This window comes from Sphaerodactylus townsendi, linkage group LG11 (genome assembly GCF_021028975.2).
Source record: "Sphaerodactylus townsendi isolate TG3544 linkage group LG11, MPM_Stown_v2.3, whole genome shotgun sequence".
Lineage (NCBI taxonomy): Eukaryota > Metazoa > Chordata > Lepidosauria > Squamata > Sphaerodactylidae > Sphaerodactylus > Sphaerodactylus townsendi.
Genome location: NC_059435.1, coordinates 30,054,773 through 30,081,081, shown reverse-complemented (window position 1 = coordinate 30,081,081; position 26,309 = coordinate 30,054,773). Strand labels below are relative to the sequence as shown.

At 45.0% G+C, this 26,309-nt stretch overlaps 1 protein-coding gene across 1 annotated transcript; it reads right to left on the bottom strand.

The window, feature by feature from the left end:
• MTURN (maturin, neural progenitor differentiation regulator homolog) lies at positions 1–26,309 on the bottom strand. The gene is made up of 3 exons (XM_048510968.1): positions 25,687–26,309; positions 2,802–2,924; positions 1–588 (listed from the first exon to the last, which is right to left on the bottom strand). The coding sequence occupies exons 1-3, from the start codon at positions 25,846–25,848 to the stop codon at positions 478–480; spliced, it is 396 nt and encodes a 131-aa protein (XP_048366925.1). The 5' UTR covers positions 25,849–26,309; the 3' UTR covers positions 1–477.

The following is a 26,309-nucleotide window of genomic DNA, read 5'->3' as shown; positions in this document are numbered from 1 at the left end:
GAAAGTGCAGATCGCATTTATTCTCTGCATGGATGGTCCTCAGTAAGGGCACGCGAGCACTTAACACACCAACCAAATAATTCCTACATTCAAATCACATTCAGGTCAGTGAAACGTTAATTCTTCTGTACAAACAAACAATAATAATAATAATAATAATAATAATAAAAACAACAAAAAGACAAGTCAGCAAGAAAAAAAAAACTAGGTCTAAGTTAACATTGGCAGAATGCTACCAAGACAACGCCATAGAAACCTCACTGAAGCAGGAGTGAAATTCAGGCCGCTTCTTTGCAAAGCTCATCACAGATTTTTGAAAAATATTGTTGCTTGCTTGCTTTCTCTTATCTTTGTAAATCTTGGATTTGGGAGCCAGATTTTTCCAGTGTGATGTGCTAATTAAAAAAAATGCTAATGCAGAAGCATAAAGACCCCACCTGGTAGAATAAAATATATTTTTAATTTCCTCCAAAAAAATCACTGCTGACTGACACCCATTTGCTGGTGGTCGGCTTCTGCCTCCTCTTCTTCCACATCTGCATTATATTCTTCAAATGCATCATCATCTACATCTGGAAGCCCCAATAGCTATTGGGAAAGAAAAAGGATATGCACTGTAAGTGTAATGTGAACTAGCATGACAAAATCTCTTAGATAAAAAGCAGTTCATGTGTTATATTTGTAACACCTGGTAACTCAATTTAAATCCAGGGAAGGGTTGTAGTAGGTTACTGGCTTGAAGTGGAAGAAACCAAGCTACATATTACACTGTAATTAAGCTGGTCATTTTATGGGAAGATATAGTCAATCTCAGTTCTTTTTAAACATATAAGGTCATAGGGAAGTAACCCTTGGACCCTCCTCCTGCTTTCTGCCCAAATACTGTTCATAGATAACACTGCATAGTTAAGGACATGGACTGTTGATATAATACCAGATATCAGACAGTTTAGTACAGGGGTAGGGAACCTGCGGCTCGAGAGCCGCATGCGGCTCTTCTGCCCTTGCACTGTGGCTCCACCAGCTGAGCCGCCGGCCCCATCCTTGCCCGCCCTGCAGGCAGCAGGGCAGGCGCACCAACTGCCCACGGTCAGCTGGGCCGCGCCCTGGGCTTCCCCTCTCACCCGCCCCGTTGGAGCGAGGCGAGTGTTTTCCCAGCGGCCGGCGAGGCCGAGCCACCGGCTTCATCCAAGCACATCCATGCACTTCTCAGAATGAGCGGAGTAAAAGGTTAAAAAAAACTATATATATAGTGTCATCTTTATTTTAAATGTCAAAAATTATTTGCGGCTCCAAGTGTTTTCTTTTCCCATGGAAAATGGGTCCAAATGGCTCTTTGAGTGTTAAAGGTTCCCTACCCCTGGTTTAGTACATAATTTGAAAGATGCTAAAATGCAATGATATAGTCCACATGGACATTAGATTCACTATTTTCAATAGGACACCTCTGAGTAAGCGTAAGAAATGACAAGCAGTTCAAGACCATCTTCTTCAGCATCAACTTGCTCACCAGTTGAAGGTATTTTCTATTGAGTCCCAGGTCTGTGTTCCGCCACCTGAGGTTAGGTGGCCAGTCAAGAAGCATCGGCACTTTGAGACTCTGATGCCTCAACTGCATATCCATTTGCTTGACTCTGACTCTTCTGAGTTTTCAGTGTCGGGTCTTAAATCCAGGGAATTGTTGTAGTAATTACTGGCTTGCAGTGGCAGAGACCAAGCTACACATTACACGGTAGTTAACCTGGTCAATTACCCACCTACCTCCTCATATTTTATGAAAGTTATGCCTATGCATTTTGAAGGAGATTTTCCTGAGTATTTCAGTTTTGTGGTTTCTCTGTATTTTAACTGTACTGTGGTATGCCTTGAAGTCCCATAAGCTGCCTTGAGTATCAGGTATCCGTTGACAGCTATAACAGTAAACATAGGTAATAATAACTATTACCTATGCTAATAATTTAACCTATGGCAGTGATTCCTAAATTTTCCAGTGCTTAAGGTGGAAATGACAGGAGCTGCTTTATTTGCCACATGTTTCTCCTTTGGCTTGTAAGGCTCCCTTGTCCTCAGGGGTGATTTCCTGGAGTCAAGACATAACTGACACACGAGCGTTTGCAGCAGTTTCTTATGGAGCAGCGTGATTTTTGCTTCTTTGTACTTGCATGCCACATTGCTCTGACCAATCCTGGGAGCAACTTACTTGGGTGGAGGGATTGACAACATCCCTTGGCACAAGAAAACCAACAAAGAAAGTAACTGCACTGTCAGCACTCCTGTACAATCGGCCTGGTTTAACATGACCAGAACCATGCAAGAGGGACAATGGGAGTCATGCTATTCCAGCAACATTGAACCTATTATAGGCCTACATCTCAAGGGCTAGGAAAAAATAACCACTTCTGTTTCACGTTCCTTCCCTCCCAGTATACCTCATCTCACTACACAGTAATATGTGAAATTCCACAACAGCCGTGCCAGGAAGTAACTCCACCACAACAGCTCCTACAGAGCCAAACTTTCTGCAGCATAAAAAAATATATATCAGCCACCACATCATTCCTCCTAAGGGTGGAGAACCATTTTGGGTTTGTCTTCTGCCCCAGCTGGGAATCTCAGTTCGGAAAAAATACAGAAACTGGGGGAGGGCAAGAAAAGTAATTTCCAAGAACTAAGCCCTTTTTACACACTTTTAAAAGATAAAATAGCCTTTCTGAGAAAGTCATACTGAAAGAATTCTGGCTGTGTGGAAAGTCAGACCCAAACTGCTCACACAGTTAAGGCAAAAGCAAACAATCACTCACAGGTCTGAATGATTTGAAGACTTTTTCCAGTATTTCGTGGAGTGTCTTTTTACCACAGGAAGAGATATAGTCCTGAGCCAACTGCAGGAAAGGAAGGCAGTCCTCGCTTTCGCTCCACACATGCTAAAAGACAAAAACGAGTCAAGACAGACAAAACTGAGGCTAAACTTAGGCAAGAGTGCTTCCAGATTCATTTTTAAAAAGGGACAAGGGAGATGCTTGTAGAATCATCTAATGAATGATTCGGACTTGTAGAATTGTGTAACGGAGCCTAACAACACCTTTACGTTTTTACATGTGTGTCTGCCACAGAGGCTTTTAATGAAGCATCAACTGCAACGATCTTCCACTGTTGGAAAACATTGATTACTAAGTGTGCAGAGTCCTAACTGGGATTGGGACTGCAATGAGAAAAGGCGTCTGCCTTCCCCTCATGCCGTATGATGAGAAATAGCATGCAAAGTGTTCCCCGGATTGTTTTGGATCAGGAAAATGCACGCCATTTGACAAGGGACTCACAGCTGTCATCTGACTAAAAGTCCTTGTGGCAGGTAAATGTGAAACTTAATATGCAGTTAAACCCTCAGGAAAGCTCAGGGAGATGAGCAAGTTCCAACTCCCAGGTCTCTAAACTCCGATAGCAAACAGGAAGGCCTTCAGAATCCATGTTGCTCCTAATGTCCAGTGGATAGCTGTGGCTGTAACCCAAATCCCATCTCTGCTGCAGACACCCAAGTGTTTACATATTACAGCAAATTCTCCAAAACCATTTTATCATTTTTTGAAGTTTGTAATGCAAAAGGGAAATTCTAGAATAATTCTCCTCTCATTCAATGCCAAGATCAGCCTTGTTCATCATGTTTTAGTTCTGTTGCATGTCCTCAGTGTGTATATAAGGTATGGCATGTATAGCATGTGCCCGGGGCGCCACTTGAAGGTGGGGACCATTCCTGTCTGCCTGGCACAACCACTCTGCCTGCTATCCGCCACTCCTATTTTCCATCCGTAAATACGTACCTACGTATGTTCCCCTCAGCTGTGGAACACTAAGCATATAAGCCAGCTGCCTTTTAAAGAGAATCAGCACCATGGGTCCATCGGAGCATGACAGTAATGCTCTAATGAGACTTCTTGTGGCTCTCAGGATCTTAGTGTAAGAGTTTTTCCCCCTCATCATCTGTTTACCAGATGCTTCTCCCTGGAGACAACCAGGGATTGAACTGGGAACCTTCATGGCCACAGCCCCTTCCCAAGGTTTGTTTTGGTACACCACACTAAGTAAGGTGGGGCGAGAGAAAACAATATTGGGACAAAAACAAGTGGGATCAGCGGCAGCAAGCCCCCCTACCCAAACATCAGCTGGTTTCCAAAGTAGGAACAAATACCTTACTTGTATATAAACATTTCCAAAATATTTTTAAGGACACAACATATGGAAAAACCCACTTTTTTAGAGGCACCATGACATTTCTAGCCCTTCAGGATGTACGTGCTTGAAATGCAACTTAACTTGCTAAGTGTAATTACCATCGAGCCATTATGCCTTCTCTTTTATTCCAAACACTCTTCTATTTTGGATATATTTCACATCCAGCGTATCTAGGACAACACGCAGCTATAGTATTGATCCAGCTGTGCCCACAGTTTTTCAGAGCAAAGAAGCAGAACGTTCCTTAATGGAGATACTTAATTAGATTACAAATAACAAGGATCCAAGGTACAAGAAACCCCCACAGAGACAGGGCAGTGTATGAAAATAGATGTTCCTTTCGGAAGCCAAAGGACATAAAATTATGTCGGTGTCTCAAACAACAATTTGCACCTCATGCAACTCTTGGGATATGCAAAATTTGATCATCATCACGTAGGCAAAAGAAGAGATTACTTTTACAAGGAAGTCTGGTCAAGAGTCAAGTGAATTCATAGCTGATGATAGTTTGTAATGGTCATCGGCCTGTGGTGTTGTACTCCTTGAACAAAGTTCTAGAGGTTGCAAAAAATTACGAAAATAAGGGCAGATCCCTATTTTTTTTTTGAGGGGGGGGAGATGCATACTTTTCATCGCACCATGTTACAGATGCAAAAGAAAATGTAGTGTACAGCGACTGTTAGTGAGAACGATGCAAAAGGCGGAAAGTGAGAGCCAATCCTGAACGTATTCCAATATTCAGGATCCCCACACAAAATAATTCTACTCTATTTGCCCCATCCCCATCAGTTAACACTGAACAAGTTTCTATGCTTTTTCAAGTTTATTGTTTATAAATATACAGCATTTCTGAGTAACAGGCAATATTATATGGCCCCTGCATATTTTGCAGAGGCACTGACTCAAGATCTGCCATCCAATCCTCTGAAGACCCCCCTACTCCTGCCTCACCAGGCTCCATCACCAGTACCCACCTGGTCTCACAAATACCCTGTGAGAGAGTCACAATTTTTTCTTTTAGGTCCCAAGCTGTATTCTGAGAAGAACCACAGGTGTAGAGATTGTGTATTGTCTTGAAATCTGCTCATGAACAAATTTGTCTTTCTTTGTGATTTTTTTTAACCCTGTTCCTTGCCCCTGGTTCTAGGTCACCTCTATGTGCAAATCTGTTAATCCTCCTCCATTAATCTCAGTAGAAAGTTGCTTCCAAAATAAGTGACAGATGAAAAGATAAGAAATTTCAGACTATCTCAAGATTGAAATATTTGCATACAAAGTGATGGCAGCCCTTTTTGGGGGACTAGTATTGCCAACCCTGGGCTGGGAAATTCCTGGAGATCTGGAGGTGGTACTTGGGAAAGGCAGGGTATACTGCCCTAAACTCTACGCTTCAAAGCAGCATTTTTTTCCATTGGAACTGATCTGTCCGGCAAGGCATTTGGGGATGGCTGACCAAGGACCAAGAAATGGTAATTCCGCTCTCCCTCCCCCCTCCCCCCACTTACTTTAGTTTAAAAGCAGCCTGGTGGGAACTACCTTAGTTTAAAAGCAGCCTTTAAAAGCAGCCTGGTGGGAACTACACTTCCCAGGAGACCTTGCAAGACCCAACTCTTGCAGGGAATGGGGCTCGCAACGTCTCCTGGGAAGTGTAGTTCCCACCAGGCTGCTTTTAAACTAAGATAAGTTGGGGGGAGTGGGGAGGGGGCAATTTTCTGCCACCACTGGTGCACACCCTGGTGCATGACGCACCTCCCCCGTCCCCTTATAGCTACGCCACTGCTCTGCAGTCTGGAGATCAAATGTCATTCTGGGAGAACTGTTAGCAACTATACTAGGAAATTATTATAGCCTAATTCATCCAAGCAGCTGTAAAACTGTTCCTGGATTGCCCCCCTTGAGATTGCAATTGTGTGAGAATAGCATGATTGCATGTGTCATCATAAAAAAGGAAGTCCTGCATAGAGAAAAAACTAGATGTCAGGCCTAGGCCGTGTTTGTCCATAGTAGCACTGAGCAAAGGCAAAGCAAAGGCACTGTGCGATGATCAAATCAGGTTCTCTGGATTAATCCCACTGGAGTCCAAGGACATTTTTCGTGCAGAACAGCAAAAGTACACTTTGGCCTTCTGCAAGCTATTTATGAATGTGCTCAAAACTTGTTAATGTGATGCATAAAAAGAACCAGCCTCCCTTAAATCAAATGGACTGTTTTACACAGATTTAGTGGGACAATGAATGAAGCCTGTTTTGTGTCACATGTGAAAACTACTCATTTCATGAGATCTAGAGAGTTTGGTGCAGAAGTATGGGAGTCTAATGGTTAATTTATCATTTTTCCAGTTTCAGGTTTTTATTATTGTAACTCCTACATACATAATACTACCTAAAGGCAGTAAATGCAATGAAAAGAAAAAAAAATAAAAGGTGTTTACAGCAATTCATAAAAAGCAATGTCATGTATTTTTATTTGCACCTTCCATTACATTACATAATAAAAATTGCCTTGAGTCCACAGTGTCAGTACACTGAATTATTTCTTTGCATTCTTTGGTAGTATGTTTATTTGGTTAATAAAGCTCTATTAACCAATTCTTTTATAGATACAATTAACCAAATCGTTTATAGAAGGGGGTTCTGGGTTTTTTTGGCAAGACACCAGAATAATTATTTTAGTAGATGTAAACAGAGTTGAGTAACTTAAGGTCTGAAGGAGCTACAATTCCTTAATATCCTAATAAAACAAAAAGTGAGGGAGAGGCAGAAATCTCATTTTGCCCATATCCCCTCCCACACTATTTTCTTTTCCCCTCTCCCCATGGCCTCCCCCTTTTCCTACTTTCTTCTTTTCTTCCCACCCAACAGCCAAACTGTCTTTACCTGCCCCCCTTCCCCAAGTCTTGCGCCTTCTTATCAACCCTTCTGCTGATCAACCCTTCCCTTCTCCCTGGGAAAAGTCTGGTCAAGATGCAAAAGTCCCTGCCACCAGTCAGGTCACCTGAGTGGTATGGTGGCCACCACTGGAGGACCTAGTTCAGTTGAACACTTGCAGAGGTGTAGCGCCAACGGGGACATCCGGGGACATTTGACCCCAGCATGAACCTGTCAAGTCATGTGGGAGGTGCAAAATTGCCTCCCACACTTCTTCCATGCTGACTGCTGGGCATGTGTGGGCTTGCCTGGGCAGACGTGTGGCCTAAGCAAGGCTCTAGTCAGCAGGCCTGGTGGGCATGCTCACTCAGGCTTCTGATGGGCGGAGGGGTAGAGAGGGTGGGTGCAGTTTGCGCAGGCGCCCCCCACCTGGAGGCCAGAAAAGACCAGCAGCAGTGCAGGAGTGAGGAGCGAGCCGCGTTTTTGCACCCACCACCCTGAGTCTGAAGCCAGCCAGCGAGTGCTACAGGAGCCCAAAGCCTGCCCTGTACCCAGGGACAAACAACGGCCCAGATAAGCATGGGGAGGCAGGTGGCTGGCCAGGCTTCCCTGCTCCTGGCTGCTCCGCCAGTTTCTTGGCCTGAAGTGATATGGCGGATTTTCCTAGGATAACTTTAAAATTCAGTTCAGTTTCTTGAGATCAGCAGTAAGATGCTAAATATTTGCCAAGATTAGCTAAGGAAGTTGAAAGACACTGCCTTGACCACACACACCAGGGTTGCAAGTCCTCCATTTTAAAAAACCCACTGAAAATTTCCTTCAAATTAAGTAGATATAAAGAGGATTAATTTCAAAATCATTTCTGAAAGGCTTGTTATATAAGCACATGTGTAATGACATTCTTAATGATTAAACCATACAATTTATAGTTAAAAATAACCACTGCTTTTGCAGAGTAGATTCAATCTCTTTGACTTCCCAATGAGTTGCCAACGTCAACTCAGAGTCCAGACAATCAGTATTTAAAAAACAAGCAAACAAGCTTTTCCTGGAGATTACCATTTCAGGCTGTTTTATGGGATCTAATTGTTTGGAAATTCTCTCTACCAAGTAACTCCCCATCTGTAGAAAAACAGCAGATCATTAAGAAAGCTAGCTTATTTTTCTATTTGCATAGAAGTTTCTTTAAAAATAACCACAGCCAAATATGTATGCATATGTAAAAATGACTGGTCCAAGGAAAAGTTTACAACTTGTTGTTTGCATATACTGAAGCAAAATCTCAAAACCTTGATTCAAAAAAATTTGAGAAATTAAATGTTATGTATCAATATCATGAGATTCCAGCACCATACAGCAGAACCCATATACTCTGGGACAAAAGGCTGCTAGGACGGAATATGGAGAAACAGAATGGCTTTTAATTGGCAAAGCTGTCAGACAGGGATGTATTTTATCTTCTTCAACCTATATGCAGAACATATCATAAGGAAAGCTGGAACAGATTTAGATGAAGGAAAAGTGAAAAAGTGAAGGAACATCAACAGTTTGAGATATACAGATGACACCACACTACTGGCAGAAAACAATCGAGACTCTAAACAGCTATTGATGAAGGTTAAAACAGAAAGTGCCAAACAGGATGACAGTATCAAGAAGACAAAAATAATGACTGCTGAGGAATACACAGCATTAAAGTTGATAATGAAAAAATGGAAATTGTTAAAGATTTTCTATTCCTTGGCTCCATCATCAACCACAAGGGAGACTGCAACCAAGAAATCAGAGGAAGACTATGACTAGGAAAGGCAGCTATGAAGGAGCTAGAAAAGATCCTTAAGAGCAATGATGTGTTGCTGACGACCAAGATCAAATTAATTCATGCCACAGTAATCCCCATTAGCCACCCTGAGTTCAGCCCTAAATGGGGAAGGGTGGGATGGACATTGAAGAAATAAGTGTGAATATTGGGTAATGAAGAAAGCTGACAGGAAAAAGATCCCTTTGAAATTGATGTTGGAAGAAAGCTTTACAGATACCATGGACTACCAAAAAGACAAATAAGCGAGTTGTAGATCAAAACAGCTGTCCCTAGAAGCTAAAATGACTAAACTGAGGCTATCGTACTTTGATCACATTAGGAGAAGATAAGAGTCACTAGAAAAGATAATAACTCTAGGAAAAACTGAAGGCTGCAGGAAAACAGGAAGATCCAACATGAGACAGATTGATTCAGTCAAGGAAGCCCTAGTCTTCACTTTGAATACCTGAGTAAGGCTATTAACAATAGGATGTTTTGGAGGTCATTCATTCATAGAGCTGTTTTAAGTTGGAAGCAACTTGACAGCACTTAAGACACCGCTTCAGAGCAAAGATACTGGCTTTCAATATTTCAAAGCAGGACGAATCATGCTACCATCTCCTCTTGTAAGTTAGCAAGAAGATTTTACTGATGTGCAGATGAAAATGCTGAATTTTTATAGAAAAAAATGGGTGTCAAAATATGCTTTGAATGTTTTATTTTAATTTGGGGTGGAGGGGGAAACAGGACAAGCAAAGCAAGTTTTACTTCTTAAGCAGATTTCAACTAGCAAGGAACAATATTATGTAAGAACAATATCACAGATTTCAATGAAATCACAATAGCCCCCTTTTGCAAGACTGTGCAAAACCATATTCAGCACCATGTGTGTTTGCAAAAGCGCCATCAAGTTGCAGCCAACTTGTGAGAAGTGAATAGTAGGTTTGCCATTGCCTTCCTTGGTGGTCTCTGTACCGATCCTGCTTAGCTTCTAAGATTGGGCTACACTATATCTCCTTCCATCCCATTCAGCACTATACTCAAAGCAATTTATCAAGCCCATTCATTCAGAATACTGGAGGAATGAAAGTCATTAAGAACTAAGGTGGGCACAATGGTAGTCCATGGTATCTGTAAAACTTTCTTCCAACATCAAAGTCCTCCCAAATGTCCTATAGTTCGTCATCTTGCTCGGGTCTTGCAGGCTGAGGACTGTGGCTTCCTTTACAGAGTCAATCCATCTCAGGCTGGGTCTTCCTCTTTTCCTGCGGCTTTCAATGTTTCCTAGCATTACTGTACTTTCTAGTGGCTCTTGTCTTCTCATAATGTGACCACTTTACAATAGGCTGAGTAGTATGCACATTTAAATTAAATGTCATCGTTTTGCTAGAAATATTTACCCATCTGATTGTGAAGAAAGAAATGTGCAGATATCCAAGATCCTTTGAAGAAGAAATGCAACAGATAGGATATTTAAAGGACTTCCACTAGCTGACCATCCGAAATTGCTTGCAGTTTTGTGGCTTTCCAAACCCCAAACATTCTGATTTCCATCTAATTAATAATCAGGTGTTCTCTAGCAAAAGAAAAATGGATTTATTTCCAAAGACATCTCTAGCCTAATTAAGTGTATGACAGCAAAGCCCTGTCATTAGCATATAATCATGCAGAGAGTTTCTTTTTTGCACATAATTGAGAGAGAGAAATATTGATTGCCTTGCGGTTCAGAGGCCGTATATTGCCTCTTCATATAATCCCTGAGTCCCTGCCCTCCCAAACAGCAAGTAATGAGATGCTTTGGGACATGCATGGAAGAGCACTGGAGTCCATACGAATAATAATGAGTTTTTAACATGGCAGTATCTTTTCCTCCCAAAATGCATGAAGCGCTTCTCATACAGTGGGTGGCATCCTACCATTCTCCTCCACTGTCATGTTTCCCAGTTACAGGCATCAAGCATGAAAAGCTCCAAAAACTCCCAGTGGTCAGTCCAAGGGGAATCCGAAGCAGCACGTCCAAAGATCCAAGCCAAGGGCAACAAAGAGCAGTCATTTCAGAGCAGGAGCAGCAATGTCGATAGTAAACAGATGCATTGCTTCCACATGGCTACGCCCTTTCTGCTGCTTATAAACTTGAAGCTACTTAGAAGGCCTATAATGCCTTGTACCTGCCTGCTGCCTCAGACGTGGTCCTGTAAGCGCGCATCCTTGCTGTCCATGTTGGGCCTGTGTGGGGCTGCCAGGTGTGCACTTTCCCTTCTGGCCGGTAGGACTCTGCATGTTCACCTTCTACACCATTCCTTAGGCTCTGGTGACAAGAAAGGTGAGAAGACTGGCAAGTGGCTTTCCACAGCTGGCTCAGAGCTGAATGCCTGAAGGGTCACTGCACTGGTCTGACCCCACAGAAGCTGATTCATCCCATGACCCTTCTGGCTGTGGATAAGAGCCAGGGCCACTGGCTGACTCTTTCCTGGAGGAGTCTTTGGCAACTACTGCACCTGGCCCATCCATGACATCCACCCCTGCAGCTTTCTCTGACTTATGGAGAACTCACTTCTGGCATCACAGGATGCACACAGAAGAACTGCAGGAAGGAGCCACAAGGGGGTGACCTTGTCCTCTCTTCTCAGTGCTGTTGAGAGTGCAGAACAGGAAGGATGAGCGATCTGAGCTCCTTGTTGCTCATCACTGTCCCCCTTTCCATGGGGCTCTTCTTCCACATGGATCTCGTGATTCTGAGACGGATCCTTCCAGGGTTTAGAAGGAACAACGGAGAGGAACACATGAGAACATCACCTCCCACTTACAGAGCGGTAGGATACTGCCCGTTGTCTCAGTATTGCTCTGGCATGTCCTGGGCCCTGCCTGAGCAATCCTGAAACCAGATTAGGTCTGCCAGATCCAGTATCATGCAAGGGTTCACAAAAGCCTTCAGTAGCTGCACAAAAATCAGAGCTCCAGAAGGCACTGGAGCTGCTCTTTCTGCTGCTGTGCTAGCTGGGAAAGTTGGGCTCCAGGGCTCTTCGCCTATGCAGAAGTTCAAAAAGCAGAATCCTTTTCCCTTCTAAGGAGGAATAGGTAGGAAACAAAGTTTACCTGCTAAGTGTTGCGCGTTATGCAGCTGCTAAGGGCACAGGGGCTCACTTGTGTTGGCAGCCTCGTTAATAAGAGATGCTCCACTTGCTGTGGTTTCCTCTTGGAGGCAAATATTAAAGACCAGGAACCCAGTTATACATCAAACTGGCTGATTCTTGGTGCATCCTGAAGCATTTTCCAGTCTCCCTGCTGTGCCATGCAGAGAAACTCTTCTCACTGTGACTGCCTCTGAGGATGCCAGTCATAGATACAGGCAAAACATTAGGAGCAAAAACTACCAAACCACAACCACACAGCCAGGAACTCACAACAACCAGTTCTCCCCCCCAAACCTCTCAAATAAGATTATGCATCTGAATCTCTGACTCAATTATTTACAAAGGGATGCAAGCAACAGATTTGGGTTCCACTCCCAGTAAAAACACAAAGATTATTACAGAGCCAGCTTCCCCCTGTGAAGTACTAGGGAGGTCATTTTGCTAAGGAACTCACTGAACCCAAGTAAAATTGCAAGAGGAAAGTCATCTGCCAGCAGACAGAAAGAAAATAGATGTGATAGGGCAGTAAGAAAAATAAAACTCTTAATACTTTGGAGCAGTATCATTTTCCTGCCTAAACCAAGCCAGCTCTGTTTACCCTGTAAGGTCACACTGTTCCATCTTTAACTTCAGACGACCTAAGGTAGAATTTGAAATAGTCAGTGATGCATGCTAGTATTCAGCTGGAAAACCTTTCTGAGAACAAGACCAAGACAATTTTCTGGTTACTGAAAGGCCCTTTTCTTTGCTGGTTCAGTGCCTGTGGCAGCGGATAGCTCCTTCCCATTAAATCTACCTGCCCAATATGTCGACACAGGCTGACATAATTGCTCTTACGTTGTCTGTGTTTATGGTAGTGGATTCTGCAGCTATAGTCAACAAACAAAATGCTATAATCGGGTTTATAAAACTGGGCATTTGAATGATTGTTCAGCATGAATGCTTTAATTCAAGCCTTCTAAATACCATTCAAAGTACTTCCTGCCTATGAAATACATCTCTCCACAAACTCAGTTGGATCCAGCCAATTTTGTCTTGAACCCATGCAATTACCCTCCCAGTCAAAACATCCTTCCCCCGTGACCCCCAGCACAGCCCTCCTTAGTGGTCATAAAGGATTGTCCCTGCCTTTTTCTCTAGAAAGAAGCTGGCTGGAGCTAACCCATAAAATCCAGGATTTTTTAATTTGTAAGACAGCATCTCTAATTCTACATAATAATTAATTTTTTTTTAAAGGAGAGACATAAGACTGTCAAGGGAGCGAGAAAAACTGATAGTGGAGGGAGATATTTTACTCAGTTTTGCCACCACTGTGTACTAAATAACATTCAGCTCTCAAGCTAGCTTGCTTAAGAACTTAGTGGGACTCCATGTATCCTATGCATAACCACTATTATTTGGATGCAGGAATGGAGATCATCAGAATAGCTGTTTCACAAGGTCCAATATATAGTGGAATAAAGACTGGCTTCTGCTTGCCACCTGTAACTTCCCATTGACTGAGCTGCTGGAAAGACAAGGAATATTCACAAATATTTAAGGGAAAGTTGTCAAAAAGGTGACAAATACTGCTGCTCCCGTGATACAAGTTTTACTGGGGGAAAACCTTGAACAGCACAGACAGCCAAAACAATGAGTTTGGCGAATGGGAACTAACAGGTAAAGGAGAAATTTGGAAGCTTGGACCTGTGGGCTGGGGATATAGAATATACAGGCTGGAAGCTCCATTAAGCTATCAAGTTCACTTGGTAGTTCTGGGCAAATCTGTATCCCTCAGCCTAAGATTTATTTACTTACTTCATTTATACCCCCCTTTTCTTAGTGGGCTGATAAAAAAAGTAGCTTATAGCATCCTCCCTTTCTTCATTTTAATGTTACCAACAGCCCTGTGGGATAGGTCCCTCTGAGCTTGTGTAACTGACCCCAGGTCACCCAGGACACTTGCATGGCCGAATGGGGATTTGAACAAGGGTCTCTGAGACCATGGTCTGACACTCCAGCCACTATACCATGCTGGCTCTCAGGGATAAAATCCTTCATAATGCTGCCCTGAAGTCTCTGGAGAAAATGCAGAGACTGGAGGGATGGAAGACGGGTTTAAGATCTGGCACACATATATGAATATGTAAAGTTTCCTTATATAGCACTGTCAGGCCACAGGTCCATCACTCAATATTATCTGACTGGCAGTGATTTTCCAAGGTCTCCAAGGACTCGTGACTTCCCCAATACCTGCTACTGGAGACCCTTTTATATAAAGGGGAAAGAACTTGTGACCATCTAAATATAATGAATGCGCTTTTGATCCCTCTCTATTTCACCAGTTTACAGATTAACCCATGAGCGCCACAGCATTTGGTTACACCTATTAAACAGTCATTGAGTCGATGACCTCAGATAAAAAGAAAGATGTCAGAGTGGAAGACTCTCTAAAATGGGAGCACAAGGCAATGCCAAATTTCACAACCATTCAAGTGCTGATTCGGAAGAAGCCTTAGCAGGGACCTACTAGTTTCAAACCGACTCATACTTAAGTAAGTTTCAAACCGACTCATACTTAAGTAAGATTAGAAAGGGAGAGTCAGCTAACAACCATATGGATGATGAATATGACCAGGTGAAAGAACAGACAATACAATAAATTAGTGGTCAGCACTGAGGAAAGGACATAAGAGTGGATTTCAGTGGCTCCGTTATATATAGACTCGAGTATATTTGCCTATAAGGACTCAATACTTTTTAATGGATAATTTTCAGGTGGACTAGGTGGATGATTGTGTTGTTTTGGTCTTCACTCCTACATTTCAAATCTGGTTATGTCTCCTTTGCTGTGAGGGAACTGTTTCATCCATATACACACTGAGGAGAGTCTACATATATCAAAAGGCAAGAAAATGGGGAGAAACAGTTGATTACTCTACTTGTACATCATGCCATTTTATCTCTGGGAGACTAGAAAGCTTTATTTCATCTGAATATTACATTTCAAGGAAGACTACTTTGCAACTACTCTGCAGCTATGTTCAAATAACTGTAGATCTTGAAACATAATGGGCTCCTGTTGTGAGGGGTTCTTTCTTCAGAAAGGACACATCCACATGGAAGGAATGGGATGTGAAAACAGACCTGGAACAAGCTGGTGAGCCTAAACCTGTTTTCAACATCACCATGACCTGACCCTACAGCACAGAGAAACCACACCTATCTCAGCTTGCTACTGGCTGCCAGTGCTCCGCCAGGGTGGCAGCCCGTCAGGAACTTTCCTAGTAAGTTAAAAAGACAGTCAGCCTTTGTGTACCAATGATGGTTTGCAACTATATTTTAATTAGCTGAACTTCCCTCAGATTCTTTACCTTGGTTACTTTCATCTGAGAGAAGGGAATGGGGAAGGCAGAGACTGGGGACAGTGACTATTCCAACACATGCAAAGCCTCTGAAAGGGGAAGAAAACAATTCTGCTCACTTGAAACATTTTTAAAAAGTGATTGTGTCAACTGGCTCTGAGACATGGGTATCAGAATTAATATTCCTAATAAATACTGCAGGAAGCAGTCTACAGATTCAAATCATTAACCAGGAGCATGAAGCTACATTTCAGATTGACCAACTAAAGTGTTAGGCAAAACAAGGGACTGCCATAATTTTCTAAAAGTTCACGGGGTTTTACATTAATTTAATAGTAGCACTACAGAGCCAAGAGACAATAACCAAAAGAACAAACCAAGACACAATAGAGCGACGATGCTAAGCTCAGCTACAATTAAATACAAACATTATCAAACAGACCTGTGATGCATCACAGCTTTATAAACCTGTGATGAGGCCTCCTACACTTCCCAGGTACCACTTTCCACATAACAGGAGTTACCACTGAGGAAACCTCACTGCCAGCATCTCAAACTGGCAGGCAGATGGCACTCCTCACATGCTCTGTTGCATGGGTAGGTGGACCCAAGCAGTTAAAGTGAAAAGATTAGTTTGCAACGGATGTCCTGGATGTGCTGCCTTGCTAGACCAGTTAACAGCCGATAGAGCAGTGATAGCGAACCTTTTCAAGACAGAGTGCCCAAACTGCAACCCAAAACCAACTTATTTATCGCATAGTGCCAACATGGCAATTTAACCTGAATACTGAGGTTTTAGTTTAGAAAAAACGGTTGGCTCCAAGACATGCATTACTCGGGAGTAAGCTTGGTGGTAGTTGGTGGCTTTGCTTTGAAGCAACCATGCAACTCTTCGAATGGCTGAATCACGACCCTAGGAGGGTTTACTCAGAAGCAAACCCCATTGCCAGCAACAGAGCTTACTCCCAGGTAAAGGATCGCGCTTTAGTTCTTCGCATGAAAATCAGTGGGGTTTAACAGCTTAAAAGGGTTACCTACACTGCTTCCCCAAAACTAGGTCTTAGGTTTAATGCTAATAATTGAGCCCAGCAGCCCAGGCCAGCCTAGATGTGTGTGTGTTTTTTTTGGGGGGGGGGGGTATTTCCCCCCACATGACGACCTCTGTTTGTGCGTGCCCACAGAGAAGGCTCTGAGTGCCACCTCTGGCACCCGTGCCATAGGTTCGCCACCACTGCGCTAGAGTCTACCTCCACAATGACTTTATCTGAACGTGATCTGAGCCCTGCTTCGGACTCCAAAGGGTTATGGCCAAATACCCTCCAACGCCCCAGAATTTTTTATTTCAGCAACTGGCAACCTCAGGTGACTGTGAAGTCAGCTCTTTTACAAATCAAATGAAGTTTGAGTTTCATTAACTAGAGCTATACTTTCAACTGCCCATTACGAAACACAACCCGTTAGAGACAACCACATTGTAATAGCATTATCAGCACAGTTAACATTTCTACCTGCTCTTGACTATTATCCTGTGAGAGCCGTGGCAAACTGCCTAGTATAATTGAAAATACTGCCCCAGGGCTTTTTAAATACAGCTATTATACTCTTTTCTATGGAAAGATTAAAGTGCAGTCTGTTGTGGTGCAGCCGGAAGAGAAAGTAGCATGGTTCCGCAGTAGAAAATAGTCCCAAAAAACTATGAGCATTATATCTCATTTATAAGCCTTTGTCAAAACCAATATTCTGTGCAGTATTACACTTTGTACTTTGATAAAAGAGCATTTATAGTGCATTGAACGACTACCAGAAAAACTTGCCTTTTTAAAATGAAGTCATGTTTTCTTTGCAAAATGGCTGATGGAGTACACATCTCTCCCCCCCCCCCTTTTATTTTAAATTAGATATCTTCAAAACTTCAGAGTTGATGTGAGAATTGCAACTGTTCAGAGGGCTGGTCTACCTCCCATCAACAGGTGATGAATCAACTTGGTCTCCACAGAGGTCTACTTATTACTTTCAATCACACATAGACCTGCTGTCTGGAACAGTTGATCTCTCCACAATTGAAAGTAATGGATAGACCTGGCCTCTGCAGAGGCCACATCTACCCAGTTTTCTTAATGAGGAACAGACCAGCCTTCTAAATGGATATGATTCTCAGATCAACTCTGTGACGTTTTAAGGATATCTCATTTTTAAAATTTTTAAAGGAAAAAATGACACGCATGCAGGATTGCCAAGAACACTACATTTTATTCATCTGCTTTTTATAGCGAAAAGGCTATTGGATGAGATGCAAGCTGAGGAGACTTCTGGGTACATTTTGCAGATGGCAGCTGCAGCATGGAGGCTCCAAAGCTAGCCACAAATAGTGGGCACTATAGAAAAAGGAAAGTAAGAGCTCTAAGGTGGAGGGGAAAGGCAGGAAAAACAAAACGTAACTTTGTGTGCCCCTCCCTAGGCTAATCTTCAGTCACTTACAAAGTCATAAGGGCTTTTTTAAATGCATTTGAACAAAGGGGGGTGGGGGTGGACAGAACGAGGTGGACACTAGGACCCAGGGAGAACATTCTACAACAAAGAAGGTCCAGCATGTGGCAGATGAATATTCGATTCTACTTTAATTTTTCTGTAGAAAACAGTGTATCTAATTCCATTTATGCGTAACTTCTTTTTGGGGGAATTATAACAAGCTTTATGAAGTAGGTTGGGATAATTAGTAAGATCTAAAATTATACTAAAATGAAGGGGAAGATGTGGAGAATCCTTGGTCATTTCTTCCTGCATTGCAGGAGATTGGACTTGATGGCCCTTGGGGTCTCTTCTGATTCTATGATTCTATGATTTCCAGCAGACATAATGATAAGAACTGCCATACTGTCTATGTATAGCATGCATTCCCTTCTGTGTTTAATGTATTATTTATCTCATGACAACATGGAAGAAGACTGATGGGCTGAGAGAATGATCCACCGGATATTCACTGTGAAGAGTCCTTCTCCACTGAAGACAGGAGGACATCTTGAAGGTGGGTGATTCCCAACCCTTCCAATAAAGAGACAGGAAAGAATGTTCCTAGAACTTCCAATTCCTGTTAGAAATTACCCCCCTCTTCAGTTCAATAAGTGAACTGTGATGCCTAGTGGAATAGTCAGATTTTGGGCTTTGTAGGTCTCCATGATGCAAGACTTTAAGGATGAACTAATCGTAGCCCTAGACATTGGTTTGCCCCTGTTGGGAGGGCTTAAGGAAATAAAAAGTGACTGCGACCTTCTGATGACTTCAGTTCTACACAGGAATACATTGACTGCTCTCCTAACATGCAAGGTTTTTCACTAGGATATTTGGGGTTAGGGCAGAGGGATAGTAAGGATATTTTCTGTGAGACATGGAACCTACTCGTTGCTTTGGGTTGAAATGTGGGGTCAATGTGTAGTATGATCTTGCCCTTGTGGATAATTCACATCTCTGAAGAGATCGACAGTGCTCCCAGTTTGAATACCCCACATGCCGAAGTTATAGCAACAAGGAACAGGGTTTTCACATGCAACCGTTTGAGGGAAATGTCCCTGACTGGTTCAAAGGAGCCCTTAGTTACAATTGTAAGGATAGTATATAGGTTCCATGTGGGAAATCTGTGAACTATGAGCAGGGGACACAATATGCCACTCCCTTGAGGAATCTCTGAATGTGAGGATGGAGAGGGAGAAATGTTCTTAAAGTGTGGGAGGACTGTTGAGTATCTCAAACCCACTGATTTTTTCCTTTCAATTTCCAAACGGTTACACGGAAACATTGTGGCCACAGGTGCAGAAACAGGTGCAGAAATGTGGCCACAGGTGTTGAACCATTGTGGCCACAGGTACAGAAATGCTCTCAGAGATCTTGGTCCTCTGGGAGAAGTACTAGCATGGCAAATGACATCACCTTCAGGGAGGAACCACGGTCTATGTGACCAATATGGGGCTTTCACAATAACCATTGCTCCCGATTCTTGAATGCATCTCACCACTCCCACTGGAAGCAGTGGGACTGCATACATGAAGCCCAGATACCAGGGAGTCAACAGCACATTTGTTCCTTCTGCTTTTGGATGGAAAAACCTGGAGTAAAATCTGCTCACCTGGCTGTCCTTGTGAGTAGCAAACTCCTTGGTTACTATTAGGAATAGTCTTCTTCAGAGACCATTCCAACTCCAACAGACACTGGCTGCTTAGTCAGCCCGCCTTATGTTGAATGTTCAGCCTGAATCAAGGCCAGATTGGCTTCTGCCCATCTCAATATATGACCGCTTGTGAGTGTAGTCTTGCCAATCTGCAGCCCCCCTGATGATTGATATATATTTTGGCAGAGACACTGATGGTTCTAATGAGTACATGCTTGTGTCTTATCTGGTTCTGATAGTGTTTATGAGCAGAAAGATGGCCCTGTTCTCTAAAAGCCTGATCAGTAATTGTGTCTTTGCCTGGGACCATGTTCCTTGAACCAGACAATACTCTAGGGCTGCCCCCCCCAACCTGTGAGGCTTGCATCTGTAAATATATGGATTTGGTCCCAAATATAGAAGGGTTTCTATTGTTGAAGGTTCTTGGTAATGTCCACCATTGGAGTGCCACTTTCACATCTGATGGAACTGTGATAGGCTTGTCACTGCTGTTCACGATGTCCACTTGGAACGCTCGTAGAAGTCGTTGTAAGGGCCAAAAGTGGAGCCAACCCACTGAATGGCAACCAAGGTAGAGACCAACGTACCCATGAGTTTTGGCCAGATTCATCAGTGAAGAACATTGCTCCTAATGATTAGGGTTGTTTGCTTCCATATCTTCCAAACCTTGTTCTTTGGGAGGAATACGCGTTGCGTCGATAATGAGTCCCAAGCGGTTGAGGCTCTGAGAAGGTATGAGAGAGCTCTTGGGAAGATTAACTAGGGATCCATGCTCTTGCAGGTACTGAATAGTCAGTTGGGTGTTGGCTATCACCTGCTCCCTGGATCTCGATTTCAATAGCAAGCCATCCAGGTAAGGGTATATGATGGGCTGAAGTATCTTCAAGAAGACACTTGGGACAGTGCAAAGCCCGAAGGGTAGGACTCGAAACTGGAAATGGTTTTCCTCTGTCGTGAACCTTAAGAAGCAGCAGTAAGCTTGAAGGATGAGAACATGAAGGTGTGCTTCCTGTAGATCTGGAGAAGTGAGGAAGTCCCCTGTCTGGATGGCTCTATAATGAACTGTCCAGAAATGGGGCTGCCTCCCAGTGCCCTGCAGCCTATTCCACCCACCCCCTTTCACAAAAGCCTACCCAGGGATCCTGGAGCACTCCACAACTGGCAGCTGTGCCCTTGGACTTACCAACAGAAGCAGGGGCCGCCAGGAAGCCAGAAGCTGGGATGAATTACAGAGAAAAGCCTACCCAGGGATCCTGGAGCACTCCACAACTGGCAGCTGTGCCCTTGGACTTACCAACAGAAGCAGGGGCCGCCAGGAAGCCAGAAGCTGGGATGAATTACAGAGAAAAGCCTACCCAGGGATCCTGGAGCACTCCACAACTGGCAGCTGTGCCCTTGGACTTACCAACAGAAGCAGGGGCCGCCAGGAAGCCAGAAGCTGGGATGAATTACAGAGAAATGGCAAGAGAGCCTGAGCAGCAAGAGCAAGCCACAGCAGTTCCAGGGAAAAGGGTAGAGGCAGCACAGCCCTAGCCAAGCTGCAATCAGCAGCTTAGGGAGTGGGGTGTGGCCAGCATAGCCCCAGCCAGGCTGCAATCAAAGAGGAGGGCCAGGAAAGCTGAGGAGCCAGTCCCAGGCTGGCAGGGTTCAACAGACAGCTTGCCAACCACTGGCAGGCTGGAGCAAGGAGTTCCCGGCGGGAGGGAACCTCCTGAGAAGGATAAACGGAAGGCAAGGAAAGAGGGAGTAGGTTGGTGTGGTGCATAGGTTCAAGATTGCAGGACTAGCCTGCTGCACTCTACCTGTCTACCTGACAGAAGAGCTTATGAGCAATAGTCAAGAGTCACATCTTGTTTGATCCAGAAAGGTAGCCGAGTGCCCTACTGGGCCAAGCTGGCCTACCTTGCAGGGGGGTCGGTAGAGGAGCACTCACAACAAGGATGTAAGTAAGGGGGTTTTCTCGGGTTCAACCCCCCCATTCATGTCCGAAGCTCCGCCCTCCCGTTTGTGGGTTTTAAAAACATTTTTAGTGTTTTTCCAGTTTTTGGCCTGCAGGGGGCGCATTGTTTAGGCTAGCAGCACCAAACTTTCAGGGATTGTTTGGGGGATGCTCCTAATGATACTGCCCAGGTTTGGTGAGGTTTGATTCAGGGGGTCCAAAGTTATGGACTCCCAAAGGGGGTGCCCCCATCCCATTGTTTCCAATGAGAGCTAATAGAAGATCAGGGCTACACCTTTGAGGGTCCATAACTTTGGACCCCCTGAAGCAAACTTCACCAAGCCTAGGTGGTATCATTAGAAGAGTCTCCTAAAGATACCCTGAAAGTTTGGTGCTTCTAGCTGAACAATTGCACCCCTGACAGCAGGCACCCCCCAAATTTTCCCAGATTCTCCTTTTAAATCCACCCCCCTTCGGCATGGATTTAAAGGGAGAATCTGAGGTCCTAAGTTCAGAAGAAGAAGAGTTTGGATTTATATCCCCCCTTTCTCTCCTGTAGGAGACTCAAAGGAGCTTACAATCTCCTTGCCCTTCCCCCCTCACAACAAACACCCTGTGAGGTAGGTGGGGCTGAGAGAGCTCCGAGAAGCTGTGACTAGCACAAGGTCACCCAGCTGGCGTGTGTGGGAGTGCACAGGCTAGTCTGAATTCCCCAGATAAGCCCCCACAGCTCAAGTGGCAGAGCAGGGAATCAAACCCGGTTCCTCCAGATTAGAATGCACCTGCTCTTAACCACTACGCCACATTGAAAGTTATGCTGTTTCAGGGTGGGGGATAATCCACCCCAAAACAGCATCACTTTCAATGTTGTTTAACTGGGGATCCCAGATTCTCCCTTTAAGGTGGATTTAAAAGGATAATTTGGGCTCTCTAGTTTAAACACCATTGAAAGTGATGCTGTTTGGGGGTGGATTCCAGCATCACAGCGGCTGCCGGGGAGTGGGGCTCAGATTTTTCACCGGGCTCCATTTTCCCTCTATGCCAAGGGACTGCCGGCTGCTGCCTGGGAGCCCAACTGGTGGGGGGCAGGGGAGGGCAGAGGAGTCTGCCATCCCCGGCCTCGGAGAGCTGCTTTTATAAGCGCTAGGCCGGGGGCGCAGCTTGGAGAGGAGTGGTCATGCCCTAGGGATGGGTGGGGGTTTGGCCCCACCCTTGAAAACCCCTCCCATAAAAATCTATACCTATGTCCCTGACTCACAAGGACCTCAACATTTCCATCCTGGATTTCCTGAGCTTGGTGAAGTCCAGTATTGCTCTCTAGTCCCCATTTTTTTTGGCCTTGTAAGAATATAGAGTAGATGCCTTGGTAACATTCCATGTTGGGGACTGGTTCTACCATTCTGTTGCAGTGGTGACCTTGTCCTCTGAATCTTTTCTGGATTCTTAGGTACTGGGGAAGATAGAAATTGATGACGAGGAATCTGGCATTTCCAGGGAGTAGCCTTGTCCACTATCTCCAGTCATCCTTGTGTTTCCCCATCCTTGTGTCCAGAAAGTGACTCACCTGCCCCCCTACTGTAATTGCTGCATAATCAGGGTTTGGAATTGTTGCCGTGATTATCCTTGCTGCTTTTATCCCCCTTTGGGTTAAACTTTGTTTTGTTGGAATTGACAAAAGAACTGATTAAACTGAGACCAGTGCGATCTCTATGCATCTCTGCAGAAGCGGGGCAAGGACTTTGAGATCAAAAAGTGAACCCGGAAGATGGTCTTCTGTCAGGTTTGCCATTGGATTTGGCATAGCTTTTTTCTTGTTATGTGACCTTCTCCAGGGCAGCTCCGAATAGGGTATGCAGCCACTACTGTCTTGGAATGAAGGTCAGCCAGCCAGGCCTTCAGCCAAAGATTCCTTCTCACCCCAGTCGAACATGCTAAAGATATGGAGGTCCCCTTTGACCACCCACTTATATGCTGGAGACCACAAGGGGTGCAGGGACAAAAGACATGGGAAGCAAGGCATGAAGTAAGCAGGACAGTTAGGCAAGATTGGGTAGAAAAGCTGGCTGGATTCACACATACAAGTGCAAGGCTTTTTGCAGTGAAACAGATAAAAGTCTAATCAAGAACAGTTCATTGTTTAAAGCTAATCATTAACCTGATATTTGCTTCTTCTCATTGGATTTAAAACTGAATGTTCTGTTCTTACAACCTCCAAAGGAAAAGGATGGATCCTAAATCTCAGCCATTTCCCCTCCTTGCTATATTTCCCATCCCATGTGGCTTTTGTACTAGCAGGCCCCGCAATTCCCAACTTAATGTTTTGTTTAGTTTTTAATAGTTGTCAAAGAGGACTCATCCTTTCTTTTTCAACAGCTGTCAAGTCTTTCTAACAACCCCCTCCCCATGAGTACTAGTTTCCACAGCAATATTCAGGTGCCCAACTTTTAAACTGTGTATGACAAATCAGATTTGTAAAAGCTCATTCTTATATTATTTCCAAGTTTCTAATTATCACCAAGCTGTTCAATCCGGAAAAGAGGGTATTCACTTGTTAGTAGCATTTCTGCTGTTATGATCAAACAGGAGGAGAAAATCTTTTTACTTTAGCAGACCAGCATGTACTGGCTGTTTCTGCTGCTAGTAAAAAAACTAAGAAACTTCCACTGTATCCAAATGGCAAAGAAGAGGTTGTTTCCCTCCTCCCCAAATAGCTTTGAAATATAATTTTCTCCTTAGTTCAAGCCCTGAACTTGTGAAAGCTGAATCGTGAAAGCTGAATGTGGATACAGGGAAGGAAACTGTTGGGGATGGGGGGGGGGGGATTATCCTTTTGACTCCATTTTATTCATACACATTCTCCATTTGCTGGGATAGAATAGAAGCCCACCTTCTATTCAGGAAAAGGGTGGGTAAGGCATAGGACACACAAGCTATTAGCTAAACTAACTGACAGGGAAGGAGCATCACCCTCGTCTTTAGTACCTGCATTTAGAAAAGCTAAAGTTGACCCCTGGAAAAGGATGAATAATAGCCTTCCCCTATCTATGGGTTTTCCTGAAGGGACAGCTCTTGATCTCAAATCATGGCATCATGAAGAACTCAGTCTGTTCCCCCCCCCCCCCCCACCCCACACACACTTCTTTACAGGCTGGTCTACCAGTGACCACAGACAAGAGACTCCATTTTGCTGATTTGGAGATATGCTAGGAACAAACGATTGCTCCCACCAATGGAGGCAGTGAGGAAAGTATTCGTTGTCCCTCCCATTCAACTGCCTCATAAAACGTCCCCTAACACATCTCTCTCACTGCTTGGCTGAAGGTAGCAGTCCTTTTCCCTCCAGCCTGCTCCAAGACCCCTTATCCTTTGGCCCTGGATGGGAATAGGAAGCCAGTGAACAATCTGGACAGACCAGTCCACCCCTCCTGCCCTGGAAAAAACCCAGGTAGTCATGACTGCCTGTGCATCAGGTCAGCCGCAGGAAAGCGTACAAAACAAGTCCCAGTGTGGGCAGGGTGGCTTCCAGCTCAACCTTTCCAAAAGGGTACAGAAGCTTCCTGTGGAGCCCTGGGGTTTGGAAGGATGGGCATGTCCAACCTACCCACTGGCCTGTACAACTTGTCCACCAAAGGCTCCTGCCTGCCTTGACCAAAGGGGGGGGGGGGGGTTGACTGCATTGAACTTGGGGGCTTCCAAGCAGCAGGTTGAAAGTTATCCATAGTATGTCCCATAATGCCTGAAATGTGAGGTGTATACCCTCCCTATTAATCAAGAGCGCTGAGGGGGTGCACTCTGCACATGCTCAGAGGCATGCTGCTTTCATTATTACTCCACAAGCCCCATTACCCCCGAGGCTGACCCCTGATACCCTGAGGAGGTATGCACCTTAAGACAGCAAACAAGCAGGATAGTGGAGGTGGGGGAAGAGAGGGAGGGAGGCTAACAAGGAACCAGCCCTGCCCTGGCAAGGGGCCATTGTGAACCTCTCCCCCAGGCCCCGGTGATGCCCAGGGCCGGAAAAGGCAGCCGGCCTCCACAAACGGCTCGGGGGCGGCTCTGCAATCCTGGAGAGAAGGGCGGCCGGGCCCTCCCGAGGGGAGAAGCGGGGCGGGGGGAGAGCCCCCCCCCCTCCGCCCCACACAATGATCCGTTTCTAGAAAGAAATCGAAAGCCGCTCTCCGCCCAGGAGGCTCCCCCAGCCCCACTTACAAAATGGTCCCCGCAGCCGTTGTCAGGACACAGGACGTAAAAGGAGACGCCCGGGTCGGCGTAGAAATCCATCCTGCGCTCGCTCTCCTCGGTGGCGATGAGCTCGAAGGGGGTGCTGGAGCACCATTTCTCCGCAGCGTCGGCCAGCTGCTGGAAAGCCATCCTCGCCGCCGCCGCCTCCTCCTCCTCCTCCTCCTCCTCCTGCTGCTGCTGCTGCTGCCCGGGCTGCCTTCAGCCTCCGCCCGCCGCCGCCGCCTCCTCCTCCTGCTGCTGCTGCTGCTCGCCCGGGCGGCTGACTGGATCCGATCCCGCTCGCTTCTCCCTCGAGGAAGCCGACGGGCACTCGGCCCTTCTGGGCAGGGGGAGGTCAGCGAGGGGCTGCTGCTCCGGGCGCCCCGCCGTCACTGGGGGGTTGCTGCTGCTGCTGCTGCTGCCTGCCTCAGCATTGCTTGCCAACTTCCATGTATTGTTTACATGCTGGGCGGCCGAGGCGGCTCTTCAGCGGCGCGACGCTGCTTCAACGCGGCTGCGTTGGCTTCTGTTGTGGGTCACTCGGCGGGTGTGGGTAAAAGCTGGATCTCGCCGGATCCTGCTGGCTTGGAGGAGATCCACCCACTTCTCCC

Coding starts and splice junctions, on each gene's coding strand:
- MTURN (XM_048510968.1), bottom strand. CDS start 25,848: ATGGCTTTCCAGCAGCTGGCCGACGCTGCGGAGAAATGGTGCTCCAGC. Junction 2,925..25,686: donor ACGGCTGCGGGGACCATTTT/GTAAGTGGGGCT, acceptor TTTGTCTTTTAG/CATGTGTGGAGCGAAAGCGA. Junction 589..2,801: donor TCTTCAAATCATTCAGACCT/GTGAGTGATTGT, acceptor CTTTCCCAATAG/CTATTGGGGCTTCCAGATGT.